The sequence below is a fragment of the Cimex lectularius genome, unplaced genomic scaffold, assembly GCF_000648675.2.
Source record: "Cimex lectularius strain Harlan isolate CLEC.00 unplaced genomic scaffold, Clec_2.1 scaffold59, whole genome shotgun sequence".
NCBI lineage: Eukaryota > Metazoa > Arthropoda > Insecta > Hemiptera > Cimicidae > Cimex > Cimex lectularius.
Window position 1 is genome coordinate 1,991,174 of NW_019392794.1, and position 12,346 is coordinate 2,003,519.

The following is a 12,346-nucleotide window of genomic DNA, read 5'->3' on the forward strand; positions in this document are numbered from 1 at the left end:
TGGAAAATGAATAGGTAAATTTTATAGTGATCCTCCTTATCACACTTTCCTATGGAAGCGTTCCATCGTCACTCTCATCTTTAAACCACACCAACCATCTAAACACACCTTCTACAGTCGTACGCTACATCCTGTCTAAAATCCTCGAAAGAATCCTTTTGAAACGTTCAATTCCAAATACCAGTCTTAGAAGCCAGAATGGATCCAAGGAATCCTTTATAGACCTTAAAAACTACTTTCTACCGTGTCCAAATTGCCTTATCCTTTTATTTCAGTGTGCGGGGTAGCAACGAATACTCGGATATTAGACCAATCGAAGCTGCTATACCACAAGGGAACATTCTTCTCCCATTCCCATTCTGTAATCATTTCACCACTAACTATATCCATATGTCTCAATATCATCATGACATCATTTTGTTTTCTAGCTGTAATCCTATTCAAGTCGAAAGCTTATCTGATGTTGCAAGAAGTGTAAAACCAAACTCAGATTAGGCACTTGGACTATACGTAGGCAGGATACTTACGTCGAATCCCAATCTGTTAGGATTGTACAAAACTTTACTTTGACCACCTTGGCACATGGAAGAACAGATGAGCCCAGCTGTTCAATCCTTCCAGCAAAAATCCTCAAACGAACTGTCCAAACTTCTTACTCCGACAATAACCTCCCAATTCGTATCTTATCGTTCCATTTCTACCTTGGATTCATCTTAACCATATTGTTCAAGCACTGCAATCTGCTACAATGACTTCCATAAACCCTCACATTGAGTTCCAACGTTGGCTGGTATCTCGAATTATATGTCCTTCAGGTGTCGTGATGTACCTGTGTCAGTGACCGGATAATAATATCAATGGGCATCATATTAAGTGTAACAACTTATTCTCAGCTACGAATAAATTATTTAAAGAAAATATTTACAGGTTTGGAAAACCTGTTTTGTTGTCATTTCCGTTTTTCTTTTAAACCGTTTATTTTTTTATTTTATTTTATTTTTTTTTTTTACCTAAAAAGCCCGTTTTATCACGATCGTATGCGAGTAATTTATGTAAGTTTATGCAAAAACTGCGATAGAGGATCTCTTTTTTAGAAGAAAGTCCGACTAGTACCATTTAGGAGAAGTAAGAATTTCCTGCTCTCAGGGTGTAATTATTTTTCAATCCTTTCGCCTACTTCAATTGGTATTTTGTTTGCGCCGGGAGGAATGGAAATTCGAAACAATCGAAATTCGAAACAATCGAAACGGCCTAATGTGGACAAACGTCTCACGCGTGGGCGGTCCGCCCACTCTCGCGTTGTCCCGAGGCGTTTCACTTCCGACGGAAAAGAAATACGGTTCGTGCCGGCGGTCAGATTCGGGCAAATTTATCTGCATTGTGGTGAGTTTTTTCCTGTTAGAATAAAGAACTCGTGGTCGGCCCGGTCTCGCTGTTTATCGTTATGACTAATAACTCCAGGCAGTAGTTATGATTTAGGCGCGAAGAAATATCCCGACAGAATACGACAAATAAAAAATACAAAGCTAGCCTTCAAAGTCACGGTCTTTTACTAAAGTTTGAAAAGGTCCATGGGACTTTGAAAACACCACCGGTTACCATCTGTCTGGCTAAAAACAAATAAATAAATTAAAAGTAAAAAATTATGAAAAGGTCAGGTTTATTGTAAATAAACTGTAGTCTTACACTTTTTAAATATATTAATAAGATTTTTCCAATAGCAAAGGAATACGACTTGGCTAGGATGGATACTGGCATCAGAAAAGATCCTTTTGAACAAGAAATTTGGTGTACTTAAAGCAATTAAAATTGTACAGTATTTGTTTTGTGGATCCAACTCGGAGTTTTGTCAATTTTATCGACCAGAAAAATAAATATGATCTATGTGAAAATCTTTTCAACCTGTTTCAAACTTACAAGCCATGACACATGGTGTGTAAGTGAAATGACCTTCTGGCTCAATTAACATTCATATTTCTTACCGCTGTGGCCAGACGGTAAAATTACTCATTATTAAAACATCCAATGTGGAAAAAATTGATTAAATAGCACTTCGTATTATTTAGCATCGTAATATAACAAGTAATGCGTCATAATTTCTCGTTTTAAAACCAGCGAACACAGACGGACTAAAATCTCATTCTCATGAACTTCTTTCCAATTAATTCAGTAATAAATGTGATTGGGATGGCATAATTTATGCATTGTGAGCAAATATAAATCTCCGTATTGTGATATAGCAGTAAGATTAGACATAAACGGCGAGAACAACCGGACCAGAAATTGTCCTGCATTTATGTTTTCTGAGGCCAGTTTAATTCCTAATGATGTTTTGGCTGTTTTTACTGAGTTAGGATTTTTCTAACGAGGAAAACAAGATGCTGTGAATCGCCAGAACAGCGAAAAACAACCAACCGGACAGTACATTTATTATGTCGTTTATTTTTTAATGTGGCTATTAATTCAATCCTTATAACATTCTGGAACAAAAATAAAAATGATTTGGAAAAATATTTTACGACTCGACCGTGTTCAAAATAATATAAAAAATGTTTATTAGAATATTTTTCATTTCGGTTCCAAGTGAAGATTGGAATGATCTATCCAGAAACCGCGAGGGTAGGCGGGCCCAAAATTTCCCATTTTTCGGCTTTTTATATATAAATGTGTCTGTTGAAACATTCAATATTTATTTACAAGTCCATTGAAACCGATAATATGAGTGCCCCAATTTTTTTCTGTACTTATTGTTAGATTTTAATGAAGGTCGATAATCTGCAGGCCAAAAAATAATGTTGGGATTCATGAGAACATTTGTTTTTAAAATTCATCTGGTTTTTCAGCATTCGAAACTGTCTGGTCTGCAATCTTGAAGCGCATAGTGTTGAGCAACAGCGAGAATGGGCGGACCGAAAAGTTTTCAAATTTATGGACTGCAGATAAATCCGAGTTTGCATTCTTAGACGGACTGAAAATTTACTTATTTTATAAGGAACTTTTCCCAATTTATGCCGTTTGAACCAAGACGTTTTGTCACGGATTTGAATTTCTTGCCCAGTCCAAAACAAAATATGACTGGATCTAGAATAAATTAATCATTGTTGGTCGATACGCGTGGAATTCTTTCAACCTTGATTGCATATCATGAATGCAGATAACGTAAAGACCGTGAAATCGTCTTGGAAATTACGTCATACCCTCCAATGCAAGATAATTAAAAAAAGATACAACTTCTTCAGATTTTGACCTTAACGCTTTATTGATGTTGATATTAATACAATTTACCTTGATTTTAGGGATGGCAATCTCTGTTTTATTAGTCTTAATTGATCATTAAAATTAATGTAAATATGTATGTAATTGATCATAAGTTGATAAAGAAAGGCGGATCTTGTCCAATTTACTTTACCTGAGAGCTCTGTAAGGTTTCATTATGCGAGTTTGGTAGAAACGGTAGGAAAAGTTAACAAGATAACATAATCGCCTTGATAACTCGAGAGTTGCCTACCGTTCACATACGAGGCCAAGGACCGCATGTCCACGCATTGTCCTCCTTGAACCAGCCATTATTTAGACGGAAAAATCCGCGAGATGGGCCAAATGGCACGGGTTCAGGCGAGACCACCTGTCTGATCCTGGTTAAGGGACGCCCTGGGCCATGAATAATGCAGAAGGGAATTTATGTCGCCCTTCCTTTGTAGTCGGCCCGGGTGATAAAGGGCTCCTTGCTATTGCCCCGAGGCCGATTTTAACAAATAACCCTCATTGTCAAAACCTCGATGGACAATTAGGGCAATTAAATGCTTATGTAACGCAATTTTGATTTTTTGTTATCTCTCTCGGGGGGAGATAAGAGGCCATATTCAGAACGGCCTCTTCCTGTTGTATTTTTAAATTATTGCTGTTTATCTCCAGAGGATGTTTTCCCGCATATGCTGAGCTAGACGACTAGGGACGACTTTTTTTATAATGTGATCCGCACCATATTATAAATATTTAAGGGAGAAATTATATTTTTTAAATAATTTGTTGATGGGTTACTGGTATCTTAAGATTTATTAATTTTTTTTTGTATCTTGTAAGAAATTTCTTCAGTCAGACTGATGCGAAATAAAGTAGTCTGTGAAAATAATTTGTTGGTGGGTTTCTTGTATTTTAGATTTATTAAATTTCTGGTATCTTGCAAAAAAATCTTCAGTCGGATTGAAGTCTGTATAAATAATTTGTTGGTTAGTTGGTAAATGATTTTCAATCGGAAATCTTTTTCTCCATCTGATGTTATAAAAAGTAATTGTCTATGTCTTTATTGAAATCTAACTGCCAGCCATTTCACTTTGAGGCAAAAAAAAAAAAAAGTGTCTTAATAATTTGTTGGTGAGATGGTGGTAATTTGAAACTTATTAATTTTCTGGAATCTTGCAATTGTTTTCTATCAAAAACTGTTTTTCTGACTCCTGATGTTGAGGGGAGTAAAGGAAAAAGAAGCCTGAGGTGATTAAAACCTGGCAGGAAGCGTACTTCTGATGCTCGTATTGTTCTCTTTCGGTAATTACTTTTTTTACCATTCATTGTTCGTTGGGCGAGGCGCTTAAAAGGGAGGGGGAAAAAGGATAGAGAAAAACACCATACTTTAGTATGCAGTCGTGTATCTGTCTTAAAAAATGACGAATCAATTTTCTTGATTTTCACGCCCTCTGCTGTTCTTATTTTGTTCTTTAATCAGGGAAACTTTGCCCTTTTATATGCTTTTTTCATTGGCCAATGGCGCCAATGCAAAGGTTAAGTAGTGTGAAGCTTTGGTACAGATAAATATTATAAACCTTTAATTTTTTTCTATTGTTTCTTTTATCTTTTTACTAGGGTCAATCATTAAAAAAAAAAAAAAAAATGAAATCTTGAAACCTTATGCATTTAAAAAAAAAAAAATATTCGTCGCGATGGTCTTTAATTCGGAGAATCATTAATGACATCTATCATTTGGCCAGGATGCTGAAGTTTGACCAATGTTTAAAAGAATGGTCATGATGATCAATAATTCCAGGAACATTAACCATAATTAACCTTTAACCTCATCTGGACTACTGCATTATCTAGAAATAAATCATGGCCTGAAATTTCAGGAATTAATGAAAGCAAAGAATGTTCGCATATTCCAGTAATCATTAATGTGCAATTATCATTTAACCTGGATGATTTATCTCGCCCATTTTAATGTTGATGCTATTTTAAGATATTTACCATATAGAAATTATTAATTAGCTGAAATTTCAGGATTTCTCTATCTGTATTTGTCCAGAATTATTTCACCAATAAAAACTTAATCAATGTATATCCTGAAATTTGACCTAATTTCTAAAATATTCAATATGACGATGAGGATCAATAATTTCAGGAATGACAGTTATCATTTTCCTGGTCATCTAAACCACTAAAATCACAAAAAATTCCAAATAATCAATTATTAATATTGTGAGATCTAAGTTAAAAAAAAAGGAATTTTACGAAAAAAACAAGAATATATTGGTCAATACGATTCCAGAAAACTCCGAACGTCTCTTCGTTGTACGCTATTGTGTTTAGCTAGGTTAATGACCTATATTGCGCATATTTCTCGTCTTCTTACAAAAACAAAAGTGTAATGTCCTCCGGTCCGTCCATACTCGCTGTTTTCCCTGGACACATCCGTTGAGCCAAAAGGGCTACAACGGGTGAACAGCATATCAAGGCTGATCAGAGGATGTATTTTAATCACAGCTCTAGGCGACCTTATCAAACCTTGAAGTTTTTCCGGCGTATCCACATACAATTTTTTTTTCTCATTCATCATGTTATTTCAAGACCACGTATTCAAACACTTGTTAACTTGTAATATGGTCACATGGAGATATTCCCAGGAAAAGTATTCTTAAATGCCGTTTTTACCTGTCGCCCTTAACCGCCTCGCTTCAGCCGTCGCTCCTAGGCCTTGTTAAAGGGAGCTAAAGGCTGCAAAGCCTTCCTACGACGTTCTGACGAGGGAAACTTAAGAAAAAAAAACTGCCAGTGGAAGCCTCGGCTGCTTAATCACTGTCATCCTTATTCGCTTAGGCTAACCGTAGATTACTAGCACTTGGATCTGTTATGTCACAAAAAATAAATCCTAACAGAATGCATTTGGCGTATTATTGTCATTAATTGTTCACGAGAGCCGAACACCCTGAAGAGGTCGCAATAAGGGTTTTAGCAGATGGTGATCTGATCTGTAACTAATTGGATCCTCTTCCTCATCACCTGTATACTGTCGATCTTCCCTCCATAATCATGATAGTTTCTTTTCTTTGCTTAGAAATTCCCGAAATGATTGGGATGACTAATACAATTCTGCACCGTCAGTGCAAAACTAGATAAGACAAATTTTGGTAAAATCAGGAAAATACATATTCCAGTGTCTTTAGGCCTGGAAACCTAAAGACAGAAGGAAAAAAGTTACTACAGTTGAAGTTGTACCAAAGATTTGAACTTTAAAATCGCTGAAAGTTCTGTTTTTGGGATACAGTTTTCTCCCGAGGTTGCAGAATTGTCCTGGAATTAATGATCATCTCTATTTTATTCCTAGAAAGTCGTGTGATATCAAGTTGTACATTGATTTTAGATGTTTGAGATGCCAAATGCTATTGTGATGTTTCACATTTCATTGTTTAATGGTTTATAGGGATGATAAAACCCAGGCCAGATCTAATGATGATTATCCTACATGATGCCATTTAAAAAGATCGATCGATTTTGCATTATTTCTCTCCATGTTTTTAGTATAGTTGGACTAAGAAACACGGAGAAAAATCATAATTCGTACATAATAACAGAAAATAATTGACTATAGATCTTTACAATAGACTGTCCTGGAAAGTCACTTCATTTGTTTTTAGATGGTAGGAAGGACGAGCGGATTCAACTCAATTAATAATTAAATCCATTATGTTTAGTAGTCTGACTGACCAAATTACTTCTGAAGCTATCGTGACTTCTTACTGATGTCCCGATAGCTCAAGTGGTTAGGCCAGCGGTGCGCATTGCGCCGAAGGTCATGGGTTCGAATCCCGCTCGTGACACTAACTTTTTCATCTCAACCAAGACTTTTTATAAAAGGAATAATCAATTAATAATTTTTATACCTTATTCCTGGAAATATTTTTTCATCGCGGGAATTTTATTTATTTGTGCGTATGTGTAGAAAGTCCTGAAATGTCAAGTTATAAAATGTTTTTAGTAGTCCCAAAGGGTGCAGGTCCTTTATGTTAAAGAACTGTAAATTCACTCCTGAAGGGGGGTTATAAAATGCTTTTTTAATTCCCCTGGATTCCGTGCAAAATTCCTTTCTCAGGACCTTGTTAGTATGAACTAGATAACCGAACCCACGAAACAGAGCAGTACTTTTGATATCTTTATCTGGCCGAGTTGGCGCAAACGTCTCCTTTCAGCCTCCTATCGCCCCCTGCCAGAGAATAAACAAGCTCCTGGCGGTTTTATCGAATTCTTGTTGCCCTTATCTTCTTTTAATAGCTCGTATGCATTCGAATCGAAACATTTGTAATTCAAATATCTCCCGGAATTATTTTGTAACCGCCTCTTCGCCGGGAGACCGTGGAGGACCCGATGAATATTCATGGGCTCGGTTAGAGAATATTGCAGCTCTCTCACAAAAATAACTCGATTAAAAAGAAATCTCCCATTTACATAGAACTTCACACGGTTTTAACAGATTTGACTAATGGTATTTTTCCAGCCAAAACTTTTGATAACAATATTTTTAGTTACAGCATTCTGCTGTGATCAGACCGGGCTGGCAGCCTTTATAATATTCTCACGAGGAATCTTATGTACCAGAAGATATGTCTTTCAACAATTTAAAATCAAATATTTACACTATAAAACTTACTGAGATATTGAGAGTTTTTAAAGAATAAAAAATGTCATGACTCATCATAGTTATCTTTTGAAAGGCTCGTAATAATATCCTCATAAAAATATTTCCCGAGATAAACCGTCGAAGGATGAAGATATTCAAGCCGGTTGTGAATTCGAACACCGGATTTGCATAAACTCACAATAGGCTCCGATCTTCCCACTCCAGGCGGGATACAAAAGGAGCTGCCAGGTATGAAAAGGACACCCATTTTATCGCCGCGGTGGTTACGAGGTACGGAAGAAGCCGAGAGGGAAAAATAGGAGTGAGAAATAAAAAAGGAAGAGGCCAACAACGGCCTAACGGGTCTCTCCCACCTCCTGGAGAAGAGGTCCTCCATCGAGCCTGCATGTCTTGCCTTACATACTAAATCCTCAATCGTCCTTGAACAACCACGTGCTGGATTTAGCTTCACGTACAGTAGAATGTTTTTTGCAAATGAAATTAACGCGTGGCACAAGAAATAAAATAAATTGTAAATAAACGAGTCTCAAGCGATCGCTAATACATTTCTAGATGTGTATAATAGGATGGAGAAGTTGGACGTTATCGTGTATCAAATTTGATTAACAAAATTCATTAAGGATGTTATTGATAATAAAAAAAATATTTACAAAGTCATCTTAGGCAAATTTGCCGATTGATCAAACCAGTATGCCTCTAATGAAAAAAGAAGAATGGGGTAAGAAGAGTCAACCTGATTGTAACGACAGACCTTCTCTGATGAGTCTGACATAGCCAAATCATCGAACGCTATCAAACGACTATTACTTACGAATTGATGTGTACATATGCAAAAATTATTGGGATGGGACATATATGGGAGTCAGATATCTCAGCAGTATCTCAAAAGGTTTGTAGAGGTGAACTGGGCCTTTAGCCAACCATTACGCACCCTGCCCGGATAGGGTAAAAAGGGTCAACTATGACTGTTAGTGTATTGGATTTCGCTGGGGTTTTAAGGATGTAATTACTAATCACCGAGCCAGTACTGATGGTATAACCAAACGGTCCAAACTACGAATACTTATAAGTACATCTCGTCCAATGATAGAGAAAAAATTCAATTTGGGATGTATAAACTCAGCAGAAATTTGACTATTACCCGTGTGCTTTTATTGAAGTAGATGCTGTTGCAGCTGGTTTACCAAAGCAGTTGAATTCAGGAGAAATATCTTTAGTAAAGAGATCCCTAATTCCTTCTGCTATTGGTGATGTAGGGTTTTTTAGTGTCTTTAATTATTTTTACAGTAGTTGCATACATAAACATGTGATAACAGATTTAAAAAACCTCTTCAATCTCGGAAAAGTTTATTTAGTATCACGATCATGAGCAACACGGCGAGGATATGACAAGATTCCCTTTCAGCGTTGGATTTTTGAACCTCCTCGTCTACTTTTAAGACGCGAGAAAGCCAGACTTGGTGTGTGTAGACGTCCTCATAGATCATGACGGCGAAGACAACCTTCCCGCAGCCGTTGCCGATCACGAGCCCTCTGGAGAGTATGCCGGTCGTCATCCCGTTGCAGATGATGGGACCCCCGGAGTCGCCGACGCACGGGGCGGACTCGCCTTGGACGACGAGGAGGCACATGGCGTGTTCCATATTTTCCGTGATCCTCGCACAATCTATGGATCGTAGCAGGTCAGCTTTGATAGTCGCTAGGACCATCTTCGCCTTGAGACCTTCGGGGTACCTCAGGCCGAAGCCCGCGAGGAGGCAGTTCTTCTTGGCATCACCCCTCGATGAGTTGGCCATCGGCGGATATTCTATTTCAAGCATGTCGGCCGTCTGTACGACCGCGACGTCGTTCTCGACGGAAGGCAGGTAGAACGGGTGGATGTAGACACGTTTCACCTTTTTGTGCATCATTTTCTTTTCGAACAAATAGATGTAAAGGTTGACCGAATTCTCGAAGAAGACTTCGGTTCTCGACTCGACGAAACAGTGGGCAGCTGTCAGCACTTTGTCCCTTCCGACGACCACCCCTGTGCACAACCTGGACGAAGAGTTCTGCATCACCGTTATCAGCAACACAACGAACTTGTACTGGGAATTTGTCTCTACTACATCCCCGAGGAACATTTCTTATCGTTTCTTTCAAACCGGGGGGTCATTAAAAAAAAACATATGTTTGGTTTTATTTTCGCTTTAAATAAACTTCATTGAAAGTCGTTGCGTAAATGTGTAAATTTATTTAGACGGCCTAGAACGATTTTTATCCACGCGTTAATAAATAAACATTCGGCATTAATGAGGCTAACGGTTGTCTTTATTTAATTATTCATGCTGTGTACATCTTTCATGGAAACAGAGACAGAACTCTCTACACTTAAACGAGAAATTCCAATTTCAAATTCAAAATCCTACCAAGAATTTGAAAAAAGACAGGTGCTCTTTATTAAACGATCGGCTCTGAACTGGAAAAGTATCTTGAACTTTTGAAATCTTTTAGTATGCATAAAAGTGAATTATGCAAAACAGCGAAATTGATCGTAACCGTCGGTTACATGATGGATGGAGATATATTATACTTTAACCTTTGACAGACTATTTTTACCAGGTCGAAAAATTTTCCTATTATTTATTTTTTGTTACTAAATAAACATTATTATTAACACTTATGCAACGCGTACTTGCCCATGACGAGTTGACCCTGTTTTATACGTTGTCTTCTCAAATTCAGAATTTCATCACATTTGGAAAAATTATTTTGAAAATCATCTACGGGTGTCCCGTGAACAGACGTCAATACTTAAGGAAGTTTAAACAGAACTGAAAAGTACCTATTGCCACTAGAACTAAAGTCCTTTTGTTAATTTGAATTACTTTAATTATTTTTCATAGAGGTTTCACCATCTTATGACTAATTTTAAATCATTTGTAACCGAAAAATTATTTGTTTAGCAATTAAACGTTAATTTACGCTGGTAATAACTGATGTTTCAGAAATTAAGTACGTAAAGTTTATTTAGTGGGACAACTTAACTGGTATTGGCAACTTCTTGGTATACCTGTTTAAAGTCAAAAGGTCCAATAGCCCTTCATGCCCCGAATCCGATACCGATGATGACGTGCGCCGTAAAATTCTATCTTGTAGAATTTTTGAAAGGGAATGAGAAGACCTAAAGCCCTCTTCCGCAAAAATTGGCCCTAACTTTAAGCGAAATTGTTCAGGATCAAAACATTTTCAAGGCGTTCAAAACATTAAGCCTGAAAATTATTGGCTGTCAAGTATAGGGAGCATATTTATTTATTCTTGTGTATACGTATAACTTATCTCCTTTATCATGTTTTACACCTAGCTTTTAGTTTGGTGTGGTCCGCCGGTATAGGGTCTCCCTAATGTTTGGTCGGGTGGTCGAATGATTTTTTGACGTGTCGCCTTATCGTGGTCGTTTGCAAACTCATCGGTCCGCTTGTTCTCGTTGTGTTGCCAGTCTTTTAGCCGAAACAGGCTCATTTCCAGGCGACCTTGTGTCGATTCTCGTTGTAAATACCGTCAGGGGAGATCCCCGGTCTGGTCGGGCTGACTCGGCGAAAAATCTGCACAGCCTGCTCCTTTCAAAGCACGGCCTTTGTTGGCCGGAATCAAAAGGCGTTTCGTTCCGGAATCTTTACGCCCGCGATTGTGCTTGAGCAGCGTCTCGAGAAAGGCGAAATTGCTTGTCTGCCTTGGGATTTGTATTTCCGCAATGAGGCTGAACAATAATGACTCGGTTAAACGACATATCAGATTACGATGAATATGTAAATTCTAGTCGATAAGTTTTCGTTTTCTTTAACACAAGGGGACACTTTTAGCGTTGGAAATAAGGAAGTAGCTTAGCCCTTTCAGACTGGGTGGCTTAAACATGCAAATCCGCCACTTTTTTAACGTTCCTGTAAAGCTTTTTGAACAGCAGAACCTTCTGCCGGTTAATATGGAGAAGGTACGTATCATCTGAAGCAAGGAGTGGCAGATTGCATCTGAAAATTTAAAAAGGGGGACACCGCTTTACACGAGTTACTGTGAAGGTCTTTTGATTCTGCGGTTTACACACCCGGACGAGGAAAAGTCAAGGTCTTCACATAGCACTACATAAAATACACTGGAAAGTGAACACGTACAACAGAGTACAGAAATGGGTCGTGGTGCACTTACGAACTTGGTGAACAACACGAATTCTTTTCTTCTTTTTTTTTTCAGTCGAAATATTTTGTTTGTTTAGATTTTAAATAAAAAGACCCGGCAAATATATTGTAGCAACCAATTAAATGACAACTTCTGTTGCTACTACGACCACTTTTCCAACCATTTTTTATTTTAACAAAATCTTTCGCTTTGATGGGTTGAGCTGGATTTTAATGAAGGCCTTGTTAAAGATTCCCTTCCAATTTCACTAAGTTTTTTTTTGTAAAT

At 37.6% G+C, this 12,346-nt stretch overlaps 2 protein-coding genes across 10 annotated transcripts in view; one reads left to right on the plus strand and one right to left on the minus strand.

The window, feature by feature from the left end:
* The window catches only part of LOC106661667 (lysine-specific demethylase 3A-like), a 475,583-nt gene that overhangs the window by 353,802 nt on the left and 109,435 nt on the right, over positions 1-12,346 (plus strand). The window lies entirely within an intron of this gene.
* Positions 9,237-10,519, minus strand: LOC106661672 (anionic trypsin-2-like). Its single transcript, XM_014385217.2, has one exon. The coding sequence runs from the start codon at positions 10,027-10,029 to the stop codon at positions 9,238-9,240; it is 792 nt and encodes a 263-aa protein (XP_014240703.1). The 5' UTR covers positions 10,030-10,519; the 3' UTR covers position 9,237.

Coding starts and splice junctions, on each gene's coding strand:
- LOC106661672 (XM_014385217.2), bottom strand. CDS start 10,029: ATGTTCCTCGGGGATGTAGTAGAGACAAATTCCCAGTACAAGTTCGTT.